Genomic DNA, 27,415 nt, shown 5'->3' on the forward strand with positions numbered 1-27,415 from the left:
AGTAGATTAAAAGTACATAGCATATTTGTTTAGGAGAGATTAACTTAAATCAGTGGAAAAAACCCATAAATCCTTTTAAGCTATAAACCAAGGGTGTCCAATTACAAGAACTGGTGGGTATCTGTGTGGGTTCAGCTGCTCCCTGCAGCCTAGTAACAAATGCCATCCCTTTCATTTGAAGTGTGATTTTTAAGATTGGCAGAAGGGGCTGTTAACCAAAGGCAAATTTTGTTTATTTAAATTTGAAACAAATCCTTGCCCATCCTCAATTTTGTTTTACTACTCTGTTTTTTAGTTAGAATATATGATTTCAGTTTTACAGCACATCTAAAAAATTAAATGTGACATTGGGTTTATTATAAAGTTATTGAACTTACCGGGGAAGGAATGAAGGCTTCATGAAACTTCTTCGGATTAATTCTCAATACACCCTTTAAAATAAAAAATAAAACCTGTGAAAATTTAACTAGTTACACACTTACAATCTTTCCATACATATGTTACTAGTCAATAAAAAGTTTAAAATTAATTAAACAATTCGATCTAGGAAACAAGTTAGATGTATGAGAACTATTCATTAAATGCATGAAATATGATTTATACTGATGTCTGTATCACAGAGTTCTATCAAACACTAAAAGCTCACACTGGCACCTTGCAGTGAATGGGCAGAGGTGAGAAGCAACAGAGACTGGCGTGGAGTGGGAAAGTGGCAACTATTGGGATTTTATGCGCCCTTATATGCTAGTCTTCAAATATAAACCTTTACTTTAAGAACAAGGTTACGGGGGATTATGCCTCACTACACAATGGCCTTTTTTTATTCTATAAGACCTTCCCACAATTGCTTGCTTCTGTGACAATTTTCAAAGTGATACAGGTTGACTTCCAGGTTGAATACTTAGTCTCGAGGGGCTGGATGCATATTTTTTACTCTGGCCCCTCTGCAGAGCTGAATGAGTCAATAATTCAAAATGGTCCAGAACCAGCTCTTAATGTAAGTGGGAATCCTGGCTCCAACAGCCAGGCCACCCAGTCTGCCTACAACTTCACGTCAGTCCAGCACGAAGTCAGGGTCTGCCTCTATTTATGCACAGGGGTGCAGGTGGGGCCGTCTTCAACAGCAGTTCAGTATTTTAGGCTCTTGCAGGAAGCTGTAACCCTCCCCACTTACAGCTGCATCTGAAGGCCACTGGAACACACGGACGGAGGCCGTTATTTTCCTAAGAGTCAGACTCAAAGGGTGTCTTGAGAAAGTGTTTTAAATAACATCTCTCCCCTAAAATACTGAAAGACCCAAAGATACACAATTAACAAAATAGGTGAGGGCATAAAATAAAGCAGAAAATAATTCCTTCTTTCACTGGTACACCATGTTTAAATTACAAATTTCCATGCAACAGTTTATATTACTGTTAAATCCCACACAGACTACTATAAATCCTCATTCAGTCCTTAATTTAATAATTATTTACTGAATTCTGATTATGTGCCAGACCCTGAGACAGACAATGTGGGAGAGTGAGAACCAAGCTCAGCCTTTGTTTACAAAGTAAAACATGAAGAATGCCACAAGTGAGGGGACAGCGTACTTTCAGCTAGGGGCACTAGGCAAGGCTCCAGAGATGGTGTCTGACCTGGTCCTTGATGGAGGAGTAAAATTTGAAGATAAATCAGAAAGGAAATATAGGCAAGAGTGATTAAGAGGGCAAATACTCTTCTACCACCATGCTGTATTAGGGTAAGAGACAGAGGGACTGGGAAGTAAGGCAGGCAAAGCTCCCACAGGCCAGTCCCTTTTCTATGAATGTCGCTGCAATTGCACTTTTAGGGCAGCTGTTTCTTGTTGGGAGAGGGAGGAAAAGGCTTATTATATTTATCCTCAATATTCATCCACTCACTCAACAAATATCTCCTGACAATTAGCATGACAGGCACTATGCTAAGTGATGGGGCCACAATGGAGAGAGAGTAATAATAGATAGGCTCTACCCTCATAGCTTACAGTCTAGTGAGAGGAAATAAACACTCCAAATAAATAAAAGTAAACTCATTGATTTTTTAAAATTCATTTTCTGACCCAAGTTTCTTTTTTTTCAACTGCTAATCTTCTATCATCCCTTCAAGCTCAGTGAATGGTTAGTACATGAAGAAGTATAGAGATGAGAATGCCTTCTGCTTTGAAAGTACCTTTAATTACAGAGCACTCAGAAATGCCACAGCTGGACTCAGGGGAAAGAAACAGGTTGCTCAGGGCTGTATCTTGCTCTATTTTGTTTGTCTGTGTGTTTTTTTAATTGAGATATGTTTGATGTACAATGTTATATAAGTTACAGGTATATAACAGTGATTTGCAATTTTTAAAGGTTATATACTCAATGTACTGTTATTATAAAATATCTCAACTCTATTGAAAAGAATAACTACTGGGCTTCCCTGGTGGCGCACTGGTTGGGAGTCCGCCTGCCGATGCAGGGGACACGGGTTCGTGCCCCGGTCCGGGAAGATCCCACATGCCGCGGAGCAGCTGGGCCGGTGAGCCATGGCCGCTGAGCCTACGCGTCTGGAGCCTGTGCGTCTGGAGCCTGTGCTCCACAATGGGAGAGGCCACAACAGTGAGAGGCCCATGTACCGCAAAAAAAAAAAAAAAAAGAACAACTATTAAAAGGACCAAAAAGATTCTATACTTGATTGTCTATCCCACACTTCCTGATATATAAAAGCACACAAGGAGGGACACATGCCTTGTTCAAGAAAACTGTTTGCAATTTGACTGGAGCATACTCTTAAGAACTGGACCTCAGGAACAGATCCCCTGAGAGTACAGATCACACTAAGAAAGAAAAATCTCTTGCAGAGTCCACAGCAGACCACGGTCATCCCCACAGCCTGAAGAAGCTGTCAGGAAAGCAACTCAAGAAATGGCCTTGTAACTGAAAGAGACTTCTAGCAGATGTCTTGTCTTACTCACCTACATACATAAGTCCAGAACTTCCATTTCCATATTTCTATAACCATTGCCTAATCTGCCCCAAACCCTCACCTCTCATTTTCCTCCTCAATCGTTTCCTAAGCCTGAAACTGGTGGCTCCAAATCCTCCATCTCTTTTCTGAATGCTCTGGTGCCTCCTTGCCTCCACTGAAACCTGATGTGACCAATTCCCTCCAAGTGCTCTCAAAGGGGGCCGATTTTCTCTCTCTTATCCCATATAGCTCAGGGACCAGAAGAAGAATGTTTCCCCCCTCCCTGCTTCCCCACTACAGCTTTAAAAATTCTCCCATTCTCTATCAAAATCCCCAGATACTTAGAAGTGCATGTCACTGGCTCCTGCTATACCTCCTTGGTGCTGGCATCTTCAAACCTTCTGATCGTACCCCTAATTTACTAATGCTGCTTTACAACAAATGCTAAAGAAACTTCTCTAGGTGGGAAACACAAGAAAAGAAAAAGACCCACAAAAACAAACCCAAAACAATTAAGAAAATGGTAATAGGAACATACATACTGATAACAACCTTGAATGTAAATGGATTAAATGCCCCAACCAAAAGACACAGACTGGCTGAAGGGATATAAAAACAAGACCCATCTATATGCTGTCTACAAGAGACCCACTTCAGACCTAGGGACACATACAGACTGAAAGTGAAGGGATGGAAAAAAGATATTCCATGCAAATGAAAATCAAAAGAAGGCTGGAGTATCAACACTTGTATCAGATTTTTAAAATAAAGACTGTTACAAGAGATAAGGAGGGACACGACATAATGATCAAAGGATCAACACAAGAAGAAGATATAACAATTATAAATGTTTACGCACCCAACATATGAGCACCTCAACACATAAGGCAAATGCTAACAACCATAAACAGAGGAACCGACAGTAACACAATAACAGTAGGGGACTTTAACACCCCACTTCACTAATGGACAGATCATCCAAACAGAAAATAAATAAGGAAACACAAGCTTTAAATGACACAACAGACCAGATAGATTTAATTGATATTTATAGAACATTCCACCCAGGGCTTCCCTGGTGGCGCAGTGGTTGAGAGTCCGCCTGCCGATGCAGGGGACATGGGTTCGTGCCCCGGTCCAGGAAGATGCCACATGCCACGGAGCAGCTGGGCCTGTGAGCCATGGCTGCTGAGCCTGCGCGTCTGGAACCTGTGCTCCGCGATGGGAGAGGCCACAACAGTGAGAGGCCTGCATACCGCAAAAAAAAAAAAAGAACATTCCACCCAAAAGTGGCAGAATACACTTTCTTCTCAAGTGTACATGGAACATTCTCCAGGATAGATCACATCTTGGGTCACAAATCAAGACTCAGTAAATTTAAGAAAATTGAAATTGTATCAAGCATCTTTTCTGACCACAACACTATGAGACTGGAAATCAATTACAGGAGAAAAACTGTAAAAAACACAAATACCTGGAGGCTAAACAGTGCGCTACTAAATAACCAAGAGATGACTGAAGAAATCAAAGAAGAAATTTAAAAATACATAGAGAAAAATGACAACGAAAACACGACAACCCAAAACCTATGGGATGCAGCAAAAGCAGTTCTAAGAGGGAAGTTTATAGCAATTCAATCTCACCTCAAGAAACAAGAAAAATCTCAAATAAACAATCTAACCCTACACTTAAAACAACTAGAAAAGAATAACAAAGAAAACCCAAAATCAGTAGAAGGAAAGAAATCGTAACAATCAGAGCAGAAATAAATGAAATAGAAATGAAGAAAACAATAGCAAAGATCAATAAAACTAAAAGCTGGTTCTTTGAGAAGGTAAACAAAATTGATAAACCATTAGCTAGACTCATCAAGAAAAATAGGGAGAGGACTCAATTCAATAAAATTAGAAATGAAAAAGGAAAAATCACAATTGAGACTGCAGAAATACAAAGGATTATAAGAGACTACTACAAACAACTATATGCCAATAAAACGGACAACCACGAAGAAATGGACAAATTCTTGGAAAGGTACAATTTTCCAAGACTGAACCATGAAGAATTAGAAAATATAAACAGACCTATCACAAGTAATGAAATTGAAACCATAATTAAAAATCTTCCAACAAACAAAAGTCCAGGACCAGATGGCTTCACAGGTGAATTCTATAATACATTTAGAGAGGAGCTAACACCCATCCTTCTCAAACTCTTCCAAAAAATTGCAGAGGGAGAAACACCTCAAATTCATTCTACGAAGCCACCATCACCCTGATACCAAAGCTGGAAAAAGATAACACAAAAAAAGAAAATTATAGACCAATATCACTGATGAACATAGATGCAAAAATCCTGAACAAAATACTAGCAAACAGAGTCCAACAACACATTAAAAAGATCATACACCATGATCAAGTGGGATTTATCCCAGGGATGCAAGGATTCTTCAATATAGGCAAATCAATCAATATGATACACCACTAACAAATTAAGAAATAAAAACCATATGATCATCTCAATAGATGCAGAAAAAGCTTTTGACAAAATTCAACACCCATTTATGATAAAAACTCTCCAGAAAATGGACATAGAGGGAACCTACCTCAACATAATAAAGGCCATATATGACAAACCCACAGCAAGCATCATACTCAATGGTGAAAAACTGAAAGCATTTCCAGTAAGATCAGGAAGAAGACAAGGATGTCCACTCTCACCACTCTTATTCAACATAGTTTTGGAAGTCCTAGCCACAGCAATCAGAGAAGAAAAAGAAATAAAAACAATACAAATTGGAAAAGAAGAAGTAAAACTGTCACTGTTTGTAGATGACATGATACTATACATAGAAAACCCTAAAGATGCCACCAAAAAACTACTAGAACTAATCAATGAATTTGGTAGGGTTGCAGGATACAAAATGAAATCTCTGGCATTCCTATACACCAACAACAAAAAATCAGAAAGAGAAATTAAGGAAACACTCCCATTTACCACTGCAACAAAAAGAATAAAATACGTAGGAACAAACCTGCCTAAAGAGGCAAAAGACTTGTACTCAGAAAACTATAAAACGATGAAAGAAATCAAAAATGACATAAGCAGATGGAGGAAATATACCACACTCTTGGATTGGAAGAATCAATATTGTGAAAATGACTATACTGCCCAAAGCAATCTACAGATTCAATGCAATCCCTATCAAACTACCAATGGCATTCTTCACAGAACTAGAACAAAAAATTTTACAATTCGTATGGAAACACAAAAGATCCCAAATAGCCAAAGCAAACTTGAGAAAGAAAAACGGAGCTGGAGGAATCAGGCTCCCCAACTTCAAACTATACCACAAAGCTACAGTAATCAAGACAATATGGTACTGGCACAGAAACAGAAATATAGATCAATGGTACAGGACAGAATGCCCAAAAATAAACCCACGCACATATGGGCACCTAATTTATGACAAAGGAGGCAAGAACATACAATGGAGGAAAGACAGCCTCCTCAATAAGTGGTGCTGGAAAAACTGGACACCTACATGTAAAAGAATGAAATTAGAACACTACCTAACACCATACACAAAAATAAACTCCAGGGCTTCCCTGGTGGTGCAGTGGTTGAGAGTCCGCCTGCCAATGCAGGGGACACGGGTTCATGCCCCGGTCCGGGAAGATCCCACATGCCGCGGAGCACCTAGGCCCGTGAGCCATGGCCGCTGAGCCTGCGCATCCGGAGCCTGTGCTCCGCAACGGGAGAGGCCACAACAGTGAGAGGCCCGCGTACCACAAAAAATAATAATAATATTTAAAAAATAAACCCCAAATGGATTAAAGACTTAAATGTAAGACCAGACACTATAAAACTCTTGGAGGAAAACATAGGAAAAACACTCTTTGACATAAACCACAGCAAGATCCTTTTTGACCCACCTCCTAGAGTAACGGAAATAAAAACAAAAATAAACAAATGGGACTTAATTAAACTTAAAAACTTTTGCATAGCAAAGGAAACCATAAACAAGACAAAAAGACAACCCTCAGAATGGGAGAAAATATTTGCAAATGAAACAAGGGACAAAGGATTAATCTCCAAAATATACAAATAGCTCATGCATCTCAATGTCAAAAAAACAAACAATCCAATCAAAAAATGGGCAGAAGACTTAAATAGACATTTCACCAAGGAAGACATACAGATGGCCAAGAGGCACATGAAAAGATGCTCAACATCACTAATTATTAGAGAAATGCAAATCAAAACTACAATGAGGTATCACCTCACACCAGTCAGAATGGCCATTATCAAAAAATCTAGAAACAATAAACACTGGAGAGGGTGTGGAGAAAACGGAACCCTCTTGCACTGTTAGTGGGAATGTAAATTGATACAGCCACTATGGAGAACAGTATGGAGGTTCCTTAAAAAACTACAAATAGAACTACCATATGACCCAGCAATCCCACTACTGGGCATATACCCTGAGAAAACCATAATTCAAAAAGAGTCATGTACCACAATGTTCATTGCAGCACTATTTACAATAGCCAGGACACGGAACCAACCTAAATGTCCATTGACAGATGAATGGATAAAGAAGATGTGCCACATACATACAGTGGAATATTACTCAGCCATAAAAAGAAACGAAATTGAGTTATTTGTAGTGAGGTGGATGGATCTAGAGTCTGTCATACAGAGTGAAGCAAGTCAGAAAGAGAAAAACAAATACCATATGCTAACGCATATATAATGGAATCGAAAAAAAATGGTACTGATGAAACTAGTTGCAGGGCAGGAATAAAAAGGTATACATAGAGAATGGACTTGAGGACATTGGGTGGGATGGGGAAGCTGGGGCAAAGTGAGAGTAGCATTGACATATATACACTACCAAATGTAAAATAGTTGGCTGGTGGGAAGCAGCATCATAGCACAGGGAGATTGGCTCGGTGCTCTGCAATGACCTAGAGGGGTGGGATAGTGAGGATGGGAGGGAGGCTCAAGAGGGAGGGGATATGGGGACACGTGTATGCATATGGCTGATTTGCTTTGCTGTGCAACAGAAACTAACACAGTACTGTGAAGCAATTATACTCAAAGAGCTATTAAAAAATAAGTAAATAAAAATAAAAAAATAAAAACATCTCTTATCTTTCAATAAAAGTTTCTTTGGGGAAAGAAAAAGGATGTCACAATATACTTAAGTTTGTATACAAAAGCTAACAAATGCTTACATCTAATATACATATTTAATAAGTTTAATTTTCTCCAACAGCATTCAAATTTCTTTTCTTGACTAGCCTTTTACCTTACCCATTAAGGCCTGCACAGATGGACTCTGTTTCTCTGCCTATGAAAATCTTATTTACAGTGTTGTATATTTCACACGGTGACCTCATATCTGGAACCCATTCCTTTTCCCATCTGCAAAGAACAACTGTTCTCATCTGTGGGGGGAGGCTCTGGCTGCAGAGTCTCATGATGTCACAGGCCAGGAGGAATCACTTACAAACTCCTGGGAATGAGAGTTGTTATATTGATCACCTTTTTTTTTTAACATTAGCAAAGAGTTGCTTCAAAAGCAAAAATTAATACGAGGGAGCAAAAATAATACCATTGCAGAATAGTTTCCTGAGCCTATCTTTGTAAATTTTATAAACAATTTTTCTTCCAAGTCATAACAACAGAGGATCCTCTCATTCTTCTTCAAAGACAGTACCTTGATCCTTTATTCAGTCAGTAAAGATTTATTCGATATAAATTTATTAAGCATCAATCAAATGCCAGTCATTGGGCTAATTTGTGGGAATAAAATATGGCCATGCCCACAAGGAAGTGAACAGTCCATTTGAGGAAATATAAATTCCAAGAAATGATAATAAGTTTAGAATAAAGGGTAAACAAAAATGTCGGCTTCAGGAAAGTGGTAATGGCCAATTCTGCTTGGAGAATTAAAGTGAGGCTTCGTAAAGGGGGTAACATTTAGGTAAGGTCAAGCACAATTACATGAAGACAGTGGGAGAAAGCATTCCTAACACCAGGAACAGTATGTACAAAGTCATAGAGGAATCAAAGAGCAGAGTTTTTACTGGCAAAGTTTCGAAGATCAGGGTGAACTGAGCAGAGTGTACCTGGAAGAGAACGGCAGGAGATGAGAATGGGAAAAGCACAACAGGTCCTCATACACAGAACAAGATGAGGGCCAAGAAACTTGCAGATAAAATGAAGTTCAGTATGTGCCCTGAACGACAAACAGCAAATGAATGGATTAATGAATGAACAAATGTCCAACTGAACCTTTAACCTTCCTGAGAGACCTTATCAAAGAAATCAAGGGAAGCTTTAAAAAAAAAAAACCAACTGTACCTCTGAAATCAGAGCGAGCAACTAATTAATCTGTTAAAAACAAATTTTCATTCAAGAGTCTATATTAAGCACGTGACCACAGGTAAATACAAAAGGTGATAAAAAGGAAGAGAAGATGACAGTATCTGTTAATTAGCTGGATCTCCAGCCCCAAACACAAATATAGAAGCTGGACACTCGGACTGAGAGAAAATGGAACACAGTCGACATCTTCAAGCAAGCCAGGTAACACATGGCAATGTTTCTATACTAAACTAAGAATTATAAAATAGACTAATTCAAAGAATATGTGGCTTCGCCTCCCTCTCCATCTCACTGCCTACTACCTGCCTCAGATTTCACGCCTAAAGAGACCTAAGCTGCCTCACTCCATATTGTTTCACAGTTTGTGTCTTCATTAGTGTCACGACCTTTCCATAACTCCCTTCCCACACACACATAACACTCATTTAATAGACCCAAATGAGTCATCTTTCAATATTCACCGCAGGTGTCATCTCCTACAGTTCCTGGTTTCCCCCAACATTCTCCAGTAAGTGGTCACACTTTTATCTGAGCACTTACCCTTTATCCTCAAATCATCTGTTCACATGACTGCCTGCTCCACTACTGGGCTGCAGGCTCAAAGTATAGAAAGTCAGTCTCATCCACCTTCATCTCGGGAGCAACCACGCTGTGTGCTCCTAACTATATAAACTGTTCCTGGCTCACAGTGGATAGCTGAACGTTTGCTGAGCCAAACTGCTGAATTAGCTTGTAAAAATATTTTGTAAACTATAAAGCACTCAACAAATATTGTCTGCTGCTATTTACTGTTTCCTTTTCAAGCTTATTCTCTGTCAGGCAGCATCCATGTGCTCCAGGCGAACTGACCTATCAATGTTCCTTATAGCCACACGCTATATCCCACTTCTCTCTTAGCAGTCCACACTGGTCCCCTTGTAAAGCTCTTTCTCTCCACTTATTCAAACTGCACCAATCCATGGCCTGGCTCTAATATATCCCTTCCAATAAAGCACTCCTAGACAACCCTAACTGGAAGTAACGGTTCCCTTCTCTCAAACCTCGGAGCACTTTGTCACAGTCTGGTGGCACTTATCACCTCTAGTTATACTGCCGGTCTGAGAAGTGGGAAGCCCTGGGCCTGTTATGTCATCATTTCTCTCAAAGCACACAGCAGAGAAAAATGAACAGTTTCAATGAGTAATCGATTACTTCTGATTCCACATAATCAAGGAATAGCCTTCTAGTATATTTTAAGCACCTGAATAAGTGTTCCTCTCTTCAAGCCTTCTGAAACATCCTCCTTGGACAGGTAGGTTTCAAATATGCTTTTTTTCTTCCCTCGTGTGGTCTTGCTCTTTGACTTTTTGTCACCTGGTGAAGCACCAACACCACGTGGGCCAGCCAAAGAGGACGCGCCTAGAAACATGAGGCATCAATCAACTCTACTCAAACGTCTATCTCCAAAACTGGAGATATTTCACCTTTTTTTTCTTATTTAGAAAGACCAAAACATAATAAAATTCCCTGATAATGATTTCAAATAGTCATAAAGAGGAAACATTGATAAGGAAACATGAATAAAATGTACACAGATTTGAGACCTGAATTTTAAATCAGCACCACAATATACATGGAACATAACCCGAATAATGGGTTCAGTATGCTTTGCTGGTTATAGACACAAACCTTTAAAAATAGGAATTACTAAAAGATCATCACTCTTCTAGAGGAGATTAAACAACTGTAATCAATATCAATAAATTACGACAGCAAGAAAACACACAATTCTAAAGTAAATGACACAGGAGAATATTGAACAGGCCACCAAGGGAATTACAGTCTCCCTCAGTCCTAAGACCCGCCCTGCACCTCCATTCCACTTTAGTTCAGGTCTCCAGTTGCTAGAGCAGATTCCATTTTCCTTTTGCTACCTCTGGGGGTCCCCAGGGGCCGGAGGTTCAGCCGGTAGTCAGGATGGCTCATTACTGGTTCCACGGTCACCTCTTCTCTCTAGATCCCGGAGGGCCTCCACTGCTCAGCTCAGAGTTCTTCTGGCCTTGATCAGCTCAGTTGTCACTAGCTGAAACCAAAGAGAGATGGGTGACTGAAGAACTGTTAACCTGAAGCCTCCTCTGTGCTCTGGGAAATTTAGGACTTGGATGGCAAAGGCAATGTGGTATCCCTCCTGGGTCCTGGCGTCACTTTCTCCTAGGCAGTTAGTCAAGCACACCATCTGTCCTGACTTGCTTTTCAAGGTCTTCAACTTCATGGGTATCACCAGCCTGCTTGTTTGGGCCCCTTCAACTAAAAATCTCCACAAATAGGGCAATGAGGTTGAAACTAAGGAGTTCTGAGGTTCTATTCAGCTAGGGGAACGTACAAGAGCGAGAGGGAATATGGTTTTGAAAAATGGTATAAAGATCTAGAATCTAAAGTCTATAATGAAATAGGTACTAAACTAGGGCTCAAGAGATGCGGCATTTACTAAGTTTAACCTTAGACAAATGACGTTCTTCTACAAAATCAAATAAATCAATTCCTTAGCATTCATCAATATAAACATAACCTAATTTACTGCCACAACCAGATGTCCACAACTATGCATGGAACTGCAGATGATTCACTAGCTTTCAAAAAATGGGAATACTGTAGTTAGACATCTACTTCCCTACTCTTACCTGCCATCACTTCAAACCAGTCATCTGACCAGAAGCTCCGGCAGCTGCTCCTAAGGAATACAAGGCAGCTGCCTGGCTCAGCGGACTGGAATGTGGGGCCCTGCAGCTGGCCCCCTGGCCTTTGACCTGGACACTGAACATGTCATCACTACATCTACTTTCTATTCTCTGCTGGCCACAGGCCCAGGATTCAAGCCTATACTTGCAAATTCTCAAAATCCGGATGGGCAGCCTGCTTTCCCATAAAGTGGATCAAGATGTCATTCTGAACACTAAAACCCTTTCCTCTAAACTTCCCACACACATCCTTCACCAAAATGATGTAATTTTTCTTTAAATTGAAATTAATACTAACTCAGGAGAGCAGAAGCAACAGAGACAGAGTAACAAGCCACTTAGTGATATGTGAAGAGATTCAGAGATAAAGTCAAGAAGTTTCAAGAAGAGAGAGAAACAGATGGTCTTAGATAAACAACAAGGTAGTGGAAAAGGCACACAGAGGAGTCCAGACCATCTGCTGGTTTCATTCAGAAATGCATTCATCCACTCCTTAATTCAACAACTATTTCTGCAAGATACTATACACTAGGCATAGTGAGGGATACAAAAGTTAATTAGACTTATAGAACTCATATTAAAATAACAACTAATACAAGTTGGGGAGTGATAAGCACTTTTTTTTTAAGTATGGGTAATGTACATATGATGGAAGAGAGACTCTCCAGATCAGGAAATCCAAGAGAGCTTCAGGAAAGATGTTAAGAACTGAGAATGTGAGAAAAGCATACTGTTGGCAAAAGGAAAAAAATATATAGACACACAAACAGAAAAACACAGGCAGGTTCTTGCCACATTAATTCCATTTGGATGGAGTCCAGCCTATATGAAGGGAGGCAGTGGCAAGGAAAATAAAACAAGTTGGGAGGTCTAGAAAACCTGCCCCGTTTCTCAAAGGCGGTAGGGAATTTCTGAAGCATGAATGAGCGGAAGAGAAGAACAACAGACCAAAGTTGTGTTTCAGGAAAAATTAACCTGGCATAGCACATTTAGAGTCATCTAGAGTTGAGAAAGACTGGCAACAGCTGCACCTCAGGGAAGAACCAGAACAGACTGGGTGAAAGGAAAGGAAGGCCCGAACTAGAGTTGCAGCTGCAGACACTGAAACGAACAGACCGTTAACGTGGTACATTACACAGGAAAACTGGCACCACTTGGCGACCAGGCATTTCTGAAGGAGAGCACGGAGGTGGCAATTGCGTGAGATTTCAAGTAAGGAGACTGGGAGACGATAACATCACTAAGTTAGAGAAGATGAAGAATTCTACTTGGGGTATTATATACCTCTACATGGCAATACATACCTCTATATATATGCCTCTACACGTGGAAATACATACTTCTACATCAAGAACTTGAAAACTGGAGCATAACTTAGATGAATTAGCCAGCCATTTGCATAAAGACGGTAACCCAACGTTTTCTAGAATGGAAGAGATTGCCAAAAAGGGGTAAGGTGATGCAGAAGAGGGCCTAGGACAAAATCTGGGTGAGGGCAACTTTTTTTGCAAAGAGGAAGAAGAAGTAGAAAACATAATAAAGAAGCTAATAAAGATACAGGGGAAAAAAACAATAGAGTCTGATGCTAAGAAAACAAGGGAGACAATGACTTCCAAAGGAAGACAGGTTCATGATCAGGGTTTGCACGAACTACTAAGAAAACAAATAATGGCAGCCTTGGGTGGGGCAAGGGGCTGGAGCAAGCTGCAAGCAGGAGAAAGGCAATCCAAAACCAAGAGCCAGGATTGACAATGGGGCGCTTCATATCAAGGCTTGATGCAGGCAAGAGTTCAAAGGTAAGGGGAGTTACTGCCAGTCAAGTGAGACGGAGGCACAGAGATCTCAACTCAAATGTCCTAGGCCAGCTGCATTTGTAACCTTTTTTCACAGCAAATGCCTCAGTTGGTGTGATTTACACCTAACTTTTCTGTCTAGCTCAGGAAGATAAGGAATGTTTAGTTGAGATCATCACTATAATCCCACTGGCTCCCACAGTACCTAGGATAGAACAGGTGCTCAATAATCACTCCTTAAATGACTGGATGAGTTTGTTTTCATGAGCAAGCAGTGAGAACACCAAGCAAAGCAGGGTCATTCAGGGAAACCATGCTAAAAACAAATCAGCAAAGAATGGAAAACCAGGAAACAAAGTCAGCAGGAATAAGCCAGACCAGCCGAGCAGAGTCAAAGTCTGCCTTTGGGTATCAAAGCACTGGAAGCAGATGGAAAGATTCCAAGAATACAAGATGCTAAGCAGAAGACAAACAAGCAAGCAACCTTCCCTTCCCAGTGATGTAGTTGTGAAGGCCCATTAACCCTGGAAAAATCCTGGACACTCCTACCCTGACACACTAAAAGCACAAGTCACCAGCTAATCCTCACCAGCTTCCAGAATGAGGGCCAATGATACACTGCCCAACTGCCCACTGGCTCCTAGAGAGGGTGTCTTGCCATGGAAAGAGCTGTACATTCTGAAGAGTTGGGCTAAGATTAGGATGAACAGGCAGTAATGGTTAATAGTGTCACATGGTACAAAAGAGTAGGAATGAGGAGTAATGTAGGAAAAGCACTAGACTTGAGAAAGTGTAAACAAAGAAAGCATCTGGGTAAAAGAAGTGGTGTCTTGAGACCCAATGTATAGTACAGAGCAGGTGCTCAAAAATTTGAATAAATGAATACTATCTGGGACAAAAACCAGGTTACAACAAATATATACTAGAGAGAAATATGAGTAGCAGAGCCAGGACTAGGGTGAGGCAAGCAAGGCACCTAGGACACAAAATTTATGAAAGCTAAGTGACACAAGTGCCATCCCCATGCTTGTAGGACTCCAAGATAAGTGCCTCCTTAAATGTTTGTGCCCTAGGCATCTCACTTGCCTTACCCTAGTCTCATTCAGCCTTATGAGTAGCAAGAACAGAAGAAATTAATGAACCTGGGTAGTGAAGGAAACTCAAGGAGATAAGTCATGAGAGGTTTAAAGAAAGAGAAGGTTAAGCCTATTCAGAAGCTAAGATGGAGCCAATGGAAAGCGAGAGATGGTAAAAACATGTGAAAGAGGATATAATAATGGAATAAAGAAAAAAAGAGGATGGGATTAAAATAAATCTCACTGAAATTTAAAAATAAAAAATATACATTGCAAATAATTGGGAAACACATGAAATAGTTAAGTAATGTTAAAACACTACTTAATGCCATTTTTTAAAAAAATAGCCAATAGATCCCTACTTCATAACATATTCTGAAATAAAATTTAGTATGAATAAAATTTAAATGTTTAAAAATGAGACAGAGAAACAGAGAGAAGGCAGGGGAAAGAACCCCCAGAATGGTTGAATGAGGAGTTTGACAAATATTATCCCCAACAATAAAAATGGACAAAATTATCAAAACCAACCATTTAAGGATCTGGATATTAACCGAAGACATACAACAAATTGAGAAGTGTTTATTCAAGAAAAATCTACTGAATCTCAGGAACAACAGTGGAAATGTATGGTGGTTTAGCCTAGGGCTCCCACCATCCTACACCTACCCCCAGTTTCTTGATGTGGAAGGCCTAATAGGGCAGGGCAAGCTGTAATGACTGGCAACCCCACTGCCAGAGAGAGCTAAATTTATTTGGAGCAGAGCGAGAAGAATTCCACGCCCACAGGCATTTTTAACGACAATAGTGATTTAAGGGGCAAAAAATCAGGAAAAGCCAATATCACAGCTAGTCTGGTTTGTAATACCAGTTAGGGCAAGCAACAGATCAAGAGACCAACCAGAAATATAACAGGGAGAATCAGGGAATGAGACAACCAAAGTGCATCTTCTAAGAATCTACATTTTCCTGCTGTGTGTATGCTCAAGACTGTAAACATACAGGAGAGAAATGAGTGGGTCCTACAGAGCTATTCATCCCTGGATGAATGTGAGCCTTGCAAATACAGAAAGCAAAACCCAGGGCAGACTTGTAAACTGCCTCAATTTTGAATGCATTTCCCAAGTCTCACCAGGACCACTGACAAAGGGTGGGGGCCTCATCGTTTCAAGGAGTTTAAACACAACTTCTGACTAATCATAAGCTGACCACTAAGATATGCTGACTCAAGGGCAACTATCAGAAAGTCATGCTTAAAAATAAAAACAAGAAAAAAAGAACTGAGCAGAGACATGAGCAGCTAGCTACACACCATGAGAGAAACAGACTCCACAGAATTAGCCCATGCAAGCCGCTAAACAAACAGAGGAACCACCTCCAACTCTGGAGGAAAAGGAATCAGAATGCAGAATATATTATCAACAACATCCAGATTTCAACAAAAATTATAAGTATGCAAAAAAAAAAAAAACCAGAAAAGTCTGACCCATACAATGGGGCAGGGGATAGTTTCAATAAAAATTATCTCTAAGTGAGCCTAGATTTTAGATTCAGGCAACAAAGACTTCAAAGCAGCTATTATAAATATGTTCAAAGAACTAAAAGAAACCATCTTTAAAGGAAACTATGATGACAATGATTCATCAAATAAAAAATATCAGTAAGAGATTGAAATTATTTTAAAAGAACCAAATGGAAATTCCAAGTTGAAAGACAGAACAACTGAAATGAAAATTTCACTGGAGGAACTCAAGAGCAGATCTGAGCTAACAGAAGAAAGAATCAATAAACATGGAAAAACAGATCAATCAAGATTATCCAATCTGAAGAAAAATCAAAAATTGCAAAAAAAATTTTAACCAAAATTTACAACTTGTGATAAAGAGTCTGGCTCCATTTTTTGATGTTTGACCACTAATTTACCTTGAGCCTCACCTCCCCCTTCCCCTTTGACCCAACTTGGACAGGTTGATAAGAAAGTCCATTGCATCCCCACCTTTTTTGGCACGAGAGGGAAATTCACATTTCACAAATCCCCAGCCTGCACATGGGACCTCCGCATCTTCAGTCCCCTAACCATTATAAAGGCCAACCTCACTCCTTCCCTCTGGCTCAAGCCAGGCCAGAGATGCTTATACCCACCCTTCTCTCCCCAGGAGTCTCCTAGGTGAGTAATAAATTTTCTCTCAGATTCTCTTGATGTACAGAGTGCAATCAGTATAGACATCCTACTAATTGGGAAGGGGTCCATTCCACCTCCACAGGATGATCACAGAAACAGGAATGAAAAAGGGGACAGGTCTACTAACTTTATAGAAATGAAAATGATTATAAGGGAATCAGTGAACAACTTTATGCCAACTAGACAACTTAGATGAAATGGATAAATTCCTAGAAGAACACAAATTACTGAAGCTGACTTAAGAAGAAATAGAAAATTTAAATAGACATATAAAAAATAAAGAAATTAAACTGGTAATTTTAAATCTTCCAATAAAAAAAGCCCAGGTAGCTTCACTGGTGAATTCTACCAAACAGAAAGAAAAAATAACACCAATCCTTTTCAAACTCTTCTAAAAAAGTAGGAGAAATACTCCCCAATTAATTCTATGGGGATAGTATTCCCCCTGATACTAAAGGCAGACATCACACACACACACACACACACACAAATTAACATTTAAATAGTTTCAATTTTTAAATTTCTTTTTAGATCAGTTTTGTTAATTTGCATTTTTTAAGCATTTGTCAATATCACCTAAAGGTTCCCCTTTTTTTGGGGGGGAGGCCGTGGTTCTTCAAAATATCCTCATGGTTTTCTTAATATCTATAGCAATGCTGTCCTTTCTGAAATGATGGGAATTTTCAATATCTGTGCTGCCCAATAAGGTAGCCACTAGCCACATTTGTCTTTCAAACATTTTAAAGAGTGGCTAGTGCAACTGAAAAACTGCCAAGTCTGAAATATCTGTATTTCATCTTTATTTTTGTAGGATATTATCGCAGGTTTTAAAATTCTAGATTGACAGTTATTTTCTCTAATGTGAAGATATCATTCCATCGTCTTCTGGCTTCCATTGTGTCTGCTGAGAAGTTAGCCATTACTCTACTTGTTGGTTCTTTGAAAGTATACTTTATTCCCTCTCCCCATCTCTAGACAGCTTTTGAAATTTTTTTATTTGTCTTTGGTTATCTACAGGTTTATACAATATACCAAGGTATGGATTTCTTTTTATTCTGCATAGTCTTAGTAAGGTTTTGAGAATCTATTGCTTGATAAGTTTCAACAGTTATGGAAAGCTTTCAGCAAATTTCCTTCAGTATCACTTCTGCCCCATTCTCTCTCAACCCCTTGTCTGGGACTCCAATTACACACTTTTGACCTTCTCAAAGTCTTAATGTCTCCCTCAATTGCTTCAGTAATTCTCCACTTCATTAATTCTCTCTTCAGCTATATCTAATCTTCTGTTGAACCCATCAAGTTCCTAATTTCAGTTATTATGTTTTCAAGTCTAGATTTTCCATATCATTCTTTCGAAAGTATTCAGTTCTCTGTGGAAAATGGTGAATCTTTTATCTCTTTGCACAAGGTAAGAATAGCTATACTAAAGTTGGCTCCTAAAAACTCCAATATCAGAGGTCCCTACTGATCTAATATTACCTTCTGTTTCTTCTGTTTGATTTTGTTTGTGTTGTTTGATCATGTGCCTGATTTTCTTTTTTATTATTATGGGCTGGACATTATACTTTCAAAATGTTTCTAGTAATAATTTGAGGTCTAGTATAATGTTATCATCTTTCAAACAGGATTTACATTTGCTTCTGCCAAGTACCTAAGACAAATAAAACAAATTACCTTAATCTTTTTTCAGGGTTAAAATGTATTCAAAGTAGAGTTACAACTCCTTTAAAGGCCTATATACATGCAGTCACCCTTACTTGTAGGTGTATCTACCAATCCCAAATAAGACTGTTTCACTAGGGCCACACACTCCCAACCTGGGCAGGGCCTAAATTCTAATCCTTTTCTCTCTGGCCCTAAGAGATTATCAAATTCACCACTCAGTTTTTCAGCTTCTAAGTCTTTCAGCTGATCCCTCCAAAAATTAGTAAACATCTGTAGGAGACAAACAACACGAAACACTAGCCTTATCTCCCTAAGCCTTTATTCTCTCCTAGATATTCATTCTTATTACCTCTCAAATACCTTCAATTCTTTTTTTTTTTCCTTTGCTGGGGGAGAGAGGGTGGTAGTGAGCTTTTCTAGTTGTTCTCAGAAGGAAGATTGGTTTCCAATTATTTTCTATGCTATAGCTGGAAGAGGAAGTGTCAACCTAACCCTTAACTCTCTCATTTACAGTCAATGCCTTCAATTCCCAACTCTCCCCTATACGGACTCACTCTTCTTTCTGACAAAAGCCCTCTATGATTTCATCTATCCTCTCCTCTCATTCTGTATGAGAGGAAGAAACGTCCCTACATGTTGACAACCTCCTCAAGGTGTGTTCTTCATCCAATTTTTTTTTTTTTTTTTTTTTTTCTGGTATGTGGGCCTCTCACTGTTGTGGCCTCTCCCGTTGCGGAGCACAGGCTCCGGACGCGCAGGCTCAGCGGCCATGGCTCACGGGCCCAGCCGCTCCGTGGCATGTGGGATCCTCCTGGACCGGGGCACGAACCCATGTCCCCTGCATTGGCAGGCGGACTCTCAACCACTGTGCCACCAGGGAAGCCCTCTTCATCCAATTTTTATCTATCTACTCTAGAACTTTGTCATACTCATTATTCTCTCCACAGTAGCCTCCCCAACAGAATACATCCAAATCAAGGGCCTGGCCCTGCTCTTATTCTGCACGCTTCAAGCTACCAGATACCATTCTATTTCTCTCATTCCCGTCTCTGCCAAAGTTTGAAAATGTGGTCTAGACTCATAAGCTCTATTTCCCCATGACATACTCTTTAATCCCCCTGGGAATATGATGTTTGCCTTCATCTCTACAATGAAATAAAGCTTTCAGTATTCCCAGGGAGGAAAATCCTCATCACCAGAACAACGGTATAGTCTCAGTTATTTTCTTCTAGGCCACTCCAGAACAGGATGCCACTCATCAGCCCCTTGGACTACACATTCTTCTCCAGTGACATCCAGGACACAGCAGTCACCTGGTTCTTCTAACTCTCTCTGCAATTCTCAAATTTCCTTGATGACTCCTCTTCTTTCACTGACCTCTTCAGTTCCTACCATTTGCAATGTTCTATTATTAAGACTCATTTCACTTCTCTGTTAAAGAGTTTTAAATCTACATCTCCAACCCTTCTCTCTGAAGTTCTCCTTTAACTTTCCAACCTCCTGTTGAATAATATTGGCAAGCGCTTTGAATGCAACATGTTTCTAATTCAAGTTATTATTGTCCTCAAACCAGATTTTCTGCCTGCATACTGCATCCAGATTAATGACATCATTATCATCGGTAGGCAGCAAACAGCAGTCATCTAAATTCTTTCTCTCCATTAATAATACTCTATTACCGTATTTTGTCTATTCTGTCTTCAAAATGTATCCTAAACAGATTCCTTCCTTTCCAACTTGATTAGCACTGTCTGAATTCAGATTGTTGCAATAGCGTAGCCTAAAGATGACAAGATTCTTAACAGGTCTCTCAACGACTTATCTCTTTTCCTCAATCCATGTTTCACCTAAAACACAGAAGATAGTTTATGAACAGCATTTCCAAAACCCTTAAGGGTTCCTCAATGCAACTCTGTAATCTAATCCAATGTAATGGTTAATTTTTTATTTTTCTTTCTTTTTTTTTTTTTTTTTTTTGCGGTACGCGGGCCTCTCACTGCTGTGGCCTCTCCCACTGCGGAGCACAGGCTCCGGACGCACAGGCCCAGCGGCCATGACCCACGGGCCCAGCTGCTCCGCGGCATGTGGGATCCTCCTGGACCAGGGCACGAACCCGTGTCTCCTGCATCGGCAGGCGGACTCTCAACCACTGCACCACCAGGGAAGCCCTGTAATGGTTAATTTTATGTGTTAACTTCATTGGATCACAGGGTGCCGATATTTGGCTAAACATTATTTCAGTCTACCTGTGAAAATGTTTCTGGATGAAATTAGCACTTGAATAGGTGGACTCACTAAAGCAGTTCACCCTCCCTAATGCGGGTGGGCATCATACAGTATGTTGAGAGTCTGAGTAAAACAAAAAGGAAGAGAAAGGAAGAATTTGGCCCTTCCAGTCTGATTACTTGAGCTGGGACACTGAACTTCTGCCCTCGGCACTCCTGGTTCTCAGACCTTCAGACCTTGACTGGAATGTACATCATCAGCCCCCTGGTTCTCAGTCCTTCAGACTCACTGAATTACACCACCTGCTTTCCTAGGTCTCTAGCTTGCAGAGAGCACACCGTGGGCCTTCTTAGCCTCCATGACTGCATGAGCCAGTCCTCATGATAAATACCTTTCCATATCCATGTCCTAGTGGTTTTGTTTCTCTAAAACCCTGACTAATACACCTACCTTCCAGGTCTCATCTCTTACTAAAGATTTTTTCAATATCATACCATGTGAATTCCTGATGAAAATGGTAAGTCAGAAGAGCCCATGCTTGGCAGTGAACCTGGAAAAATGACTTAAAACCAAACTGGGGGGGATCAATCAAGATGGTGGAGTAGGAAGATGTGGAACTCACCTCCCCCCACAAACACATCAAAAATACATCTACATGAGGAACAATTCTCACTGAAAACTAACTGGAAACTGGCAGAAAGACTCCTGTACAACCAAGGCTGTAAGAAAGATCCACATGGAATCCAGCAAGAAGGGAAGAGAAGCAATCAGGTCAGAACTTGCGCCACTGGGAGGGGATTTAGAGGAAAAGGAAGAATACACAGGCAGAGATCCACCCTGGGGAGCAAGTGTTTTGGGTCCAACCCAGGGAAGACAAGCTCCCTTGGCTAGATGGAGGGCTACTAGGAGTAACAGGAGAGCTGTGGGAAGCCTGGATTCCACTCATGAGGAGGGTGCAAGTACTGGCTTGCTTCCTAAGCAGGGTGGAGAGAGCAGAACAAGGACTGCTCCAGTGGCTGCCCAGTTTCCCAGAACTGCACTGGCACGTTTCCTAGCCTGAGCTGAGTGTACACCAGAGCCACACTTACTTCACCTCACAGCTCCACACTGGAGCAAGGGCTACCACAAGTGGGAAGAGAACTTGGCTGTGGGACACAGAGGCAACTGGGACCCAGGGTGGTGTCTCAGCATGGCAGAGGCGGCCGTTGCTGGCACTTACACAGGCAGCACGTGGGGGCAGTTCCAATCTGTGACAGCAGCCATCTCACCATGGCCTGCACCCCACCATGAGCTGAGAGCCCACACAGGCCCCTCTTGCTCTAGCACTGGCCCCCTCTGGGGCAAGGGTGCCAGTGCTGAGAGAGGGGAGAACACACACTTAAACGGAACAGAGCCAGCTCAGACCAGAACCTCAGGGCTTCTGCTCCATCATCTTGAGATCCAACCCCACTCCCCAATAAGGCAGTAATGGTCACTGAGCAGAGGGGAAGTCCTGCCTCACAGCTGGCTCCACCCCAGCCTTTCCATCTCCAGCCCCACCTCCTACCAAGGTGACAGCTGCCAGCACATCTCAAAGAAAGATGGTGACTCCTGTTCACAACAAATCCAGTTCTCCCACTAAAGGCACTGGGCACACACATGCTGTACAGGGACACTCTCACATAAGGACACCCCTTTAAGACTGCAATAGGTAACTAGTTCACTTAAATTCACAGAGACAGAGAAAGTTAAGCAAAATGAAAAGACAGAGGAACTGGTCTCAATTGAAAGAGCAAGAGAAAATCCCTGGGAAAAAAAAATAATGAAGCAGAAATATACAATTTACCAGATAAAGAATTCAAAGCATCAGTAATAAGGATGCTAGCTGAATTAGGGAAAAGAATAGACAAACAGTGAGACTTTTAACAAGGAGCTAGAAAATATAAAAAATAACCAGTGAGAACTGAAGAATACAACAACTGAAAGGTAAAACACACTACAAGGAATGAGTAGCAGACTAAGTGAAACAGAAGAATGTAGAAGTGACCTGGAAGACAGAATAACGGAAATCACTCAATAAGAACAGCAAAAAGAAAAACAACTTTTAAAAATGAGAACAGGGGCTTCCCTGGTGGCGCAGTGGTTGAGAGTCTGCCTGCCGATGCAGGGGACACGGGTTCATGCCCCGGTCTGGGAAGATCCCACATGCCGCGGAGCGGCTGGGCCCGTGAGCCATGGCCGCTGAGCCTGCGCGTCCGGAGCCTGTGCTCCACAACGGGAGAGGCCACAACAGTGAGAGGCCTGCGTACCACAAAAAAAAAAATGAGAACAATTTAAGAGCTCTCTGAGATAACATCAAGCACACCAACATTCACATTATAGAAGTCCCAGAAGGAGAAATGAGAGAGAAGAGGGTAAAAAATGTATTTGATGAAATTACAGCTGAAAAACTCCCAAACCTTAAGAAGATATAGTAAGCACAAAAGGACCCAAATAAGATGAACCTAAACAGACTCACACTGAGATGTATCACAATTAAAATATCAAAAGTTAAGAAAAGGAGAGAATCCTAAAGGCAGCAAGTGAAAAAGAGTCATGTACAAGGGAACCCCCACAGGGCTATCAGATGATTTTTCTGCAGAAACTCTGCAGGGCAAAAGGGAGTGGCTGAAAGGGAAAAACCTGCAACCTAGGACACTCTACCCAGCAACATTATCATTTAAAATTGAAGGAGAGATAAAGAACTTCTCAGAAAAGCAAAAACCAAAAGAGTTCATCAATACTAAACCTACGCTAAAATAAATGTTAAAAGGGCTTTTCTAAGTAAAAAGAAAAGGCTATAACAAGAACTAAGAATCTGTAGGAAAGGAAAAATCCCACTAGGAAAGGCAAATTAATGGTAAGGGCTGAGATCAACCACTTAAATAAAGTAGTACAAAGATTAAAAGACAAAAAATTTTAAAAGCAACTGTAACTATAACAAACAGCTAATGGATAAACATGAAAATATAAAATATGGCATCAAAAACACAAAATATGGGGGAGGAGTAAAAATGGTAGACCTTTTAGAATGTGTTTGAACTTATATGACTATCAGTTTAAAACAAGTAAGTATAGTTATAGGTCAACATATATGAACCCCATGGTAACCACATCAAAAAGCCTACAACAGATACACAAAAACTAGAAAGAAAGGAACACAAACATACTACTAAAGAAAATCAAATCACAAGAGAAGAAACAAAAAGAAGAAAGGAACAGAGAAATACAATCAGAAAACAAGTAATAAAATTGCAATAAGTACATACCAATCAATAATTACTTTGAATGTCAATAAACTAAATGCTCCCATCAAAAGATATAGGGTGGCTAATTGGGTAAAAGAAAACAAGACCCATCTATATGCTGCTTACTGGAGACTCACATCAGAGTTCAAAACACACACAGACTGAAAGAGAGGTGACAGAAAAGGACTTCATGCAAATGGAAACAATAAGAAAGCAAGGGGAGCAATACTCATATCAGACAAAATACACTTTAAAACAAAGTCTTATAACAAAAGACAAAGAAAGGCATTATATAATGATAACGGGATCAATAAAAGAAGAGAATATTATATATACTTGTTAACATACCTGCACCCAATACAGGAGCACCTAAATATATAAAGCAAATATTAACACACACAAAGGGAGAAACTGACAATAATACCATAATAGTAGAGGACTTTAACTCCCCACGAATATCAATGGACAGATCATCCAGACAGAAAATCAATAAGGCAACTGTAGTTTTAAACAGCATAATAAACCAGTTGGAATAATAGATATCTACAGGACATTCCATTCAAAACCAGCAGAATACACATTCTTTTCAAGAAAACATGAAACATTCTCCAGCATAGATCATATGCTAACACCACAAAACAAGTCTCAACAAATTTAAGAGGATGGAAATTATATCAAGCATTTTTTCTGACCACAACAGTATGAAACTAGAACTCAATTATAGAGAGGAAAATGGAAAAAGCACAAACACATGGAGACTAAACAACATGCTACTAAAAAAAAAACCAGCTCAATGAAGAAATCAAAGAGGAAATCAAAAAATACCTTGAGAAAAATAAAAATGGAAACACAACTTTCCAAAATCTATAGGATGCAGCAAAAGCAGTTCTAAGAGGGAAGTTTATAGCAATACAGGGCTTCCTCAAAAAACAAGAATAATCTCAAGTAAACAACCTAACCTACCATCTAAAGGAATTAGAAAAAGAGGAACAAACAAAACCAAAGTCAGCAGAAGGAAGGAAACAATAAAGATCAGAGAGGAAATAAATAAAATAGAGACCAAAATAACAACACAAAAGATCAATGAAACCAAGAGCTGGTTTTCTGAAAACATAAGCAAAATTGATAAACCTTTAGCCAGGCTAATCAAGAAGAGAGAACCCAAATAAAATAAGAAACGAAAGAGGAGAAATAACAACCAATACCATAGAGATACAAAAAATCATACGAGAATTCTACAGTTATGTGCCAACAAACTGGACAAACAAGAAAAAATGGACAAATTTCTATGAACATACAACGTGCCGAGACTGAATCAGGAAGAAACAATCTGAACAGACTGATCACTAGTAGTGAAATTGAATTTGTAATTGAAAAAAAAAAGCTCCCAATAAACGTAAGTCCAGGACTGGATGGCTTCACGGAGTAATACTACCAAACATATAAAGAAGAGGAAATACCTATCCGTGTCAAACTATTCCAAAAAACTGAAGAGGACAGAACACTCCCAAATTCATTCTACAAGGCCATCATTATCCTGATACCAAAACCAGACAAAATACAATACAAAAAGAAGAACACTGCAGGCCAGTATCTTTGATGAATATAGATGTAAAAATCCTCATCAAAATATTAGCAACCTAGGGCTTCCCTGGTGGCGCAGTGGTTGGGAGTCCGCCTGCCAATGCAGGGGACGCGGGTTCGTGCCCCGGTCCGGGAAGATCCCACATGCCGCGGAGTGGCTGGGCCTGTGAGCCATGGCCGCTGAGCCTGCGCGTCCGGAGCCTGTGCTCCGCAACGGGAGAGGCCACAACAGTGACAGGCCCGCGTACCGCAAAAAAAAAAAAAAAAAAATATTAGCAACCTAATTCCAACAATATACAAAAAGGATCATACTCCCTGATCAAGTGGAATTTATTCCAGGCACGCAAGCAAGGATGGTTCAACATTCACAAATCAATCAATGTGATATACCACATTAACAAAAGGAAGGGGGAAAAAATCATATGATCATCTCAATAGACACAGAAAGAGCATTTGACAGAATTCAACATCCATCAATGATAGAAACTCTCACCAAAGTGAGTATAGAGAGAGCATATCTCAATATAATAGAAGCCATTTACAACAAACACACAGCCAACATCATATGCAATGGTGAAAAGCTAAAAGCCTTCCCACAAAATTTAGGAACAAGACAGGATGCCCACTCTGACCACTTCTATTCAACATAGTACTGGAAGTCCTAGCCAGAGCAATCAACAGAAATAAAAGGCATTCAAATTAGAAGCAAAGAAGTAACACTGTCACTATTTTCAGATGACATGATAACGCCATAGAAAACCCAAAAGTCTCCACCAAAAAGCTACTGGAACTAATAAATGAATTCAGTCAAGTTGCAGGATACAAGCTTAATATACAGAAATCTGTTGCTTTTCTATACACTAATAATGAACTATCAGAAAGAGAAAGCAGAAAAAAAAAACCCATTTAAAATTGCATCAAAAAGAATAAAATACCTAGGAATAAACATACCAAACAAGGCAAAAGATCTGTACTCTGAAAACTATAAGACGCTGATGAAAGATACCAAAGATGACACAAACAAATGGAAGGATATACCGCGTTCTTGGATTGGAAGAATTCATACTGTTAAAATGACCATAGTATCCAGGCAATCGACAGATTCAATGCAATCCCTATCAAATTACCAATGGCATTTTACACAGAACTAGAACAAATAATTTTAAAATTTGTATGGAAACAAGAAAGTCCCCAAACTGGCCAAAACAATCTTGAGAAAGAAGAACAGAGCTGGAGGAATCTCACTCCCTGACTTTAGACTATATTACAAAGGTACAGTAATCAAAACAGGATGGTACTGGCACAAAAACAGACACATGATCAATGGAACCAAAAAGCAACCCCAGAAATAAACCCACATACTTACGGCCAATAAATCTATAACAAAGGAGGCAAGAATATATACAATGGAGAAAAAAGTCTCTTCAATAAGTAGTGCTGGGAAAACTGGACAGCTACATGTAAAAGAATAAAATTAGAATAGCTTCTAACAGCAAATACAAAAGTAAACTCAAAATGGATTAATGTAAGACCTGAATGTAAGACCAGA

The 27,415-nt window shown here is 40.0% G+C and overlaps 1 protein-coding gene across 9 annotated transcripts in view; it reads right to left on the reverse strand.

The window, feature by feature from the left end:
* Positions 1–27,415, reverse strand: part of DIS3L2 (DIS3 like 3'-5' exoribonuclease 2) — a 374,176-nt gene that overhangs the window by 308,577 nt on the left and 38,184 nt on the right. For all 9 annotated transcript variants that reach the window (XR_010944177.1, XR_010944176.1, XM_067740219.1 and 6 more), the window contains exons 2-4: positions 11,271–11,419; positions 10,598–10,755; positions 378–431 (exon numbers count right to left, since the gene is read on the reverse strand). Coding sequence is in view for 7 of the 9 variants with exons in the window: in XM_067740219.1 (XP_067596320.1) it covers positions 378–431; positions 10,598–10,755; positions 11,271–11,322 (264 nt within the window). In the remaining 2 variants the exon portion in view is untranslated. The remainder of the gene's footprint in view (positions 1–377; positions 432–10,597; positions 10,756–11,270; positions 11,420–27,415) is intronic.

The sequence above is a fragment of the Pseudorca crassidens genome, chromosome 6, assembly GCF_039906515.1.
Source record: "Pseudorca crassidens isolate mPseCra1 chromosome 6, mPseCra1.hap1, whole genome shotgun sequence".
Taxonomy (NCBI): Eukaryota; Metazoa; Chordata; class Mammalia; order Artiodactyla; family Delphinidae; genus Pseudorca; species Pseudorca crassidens.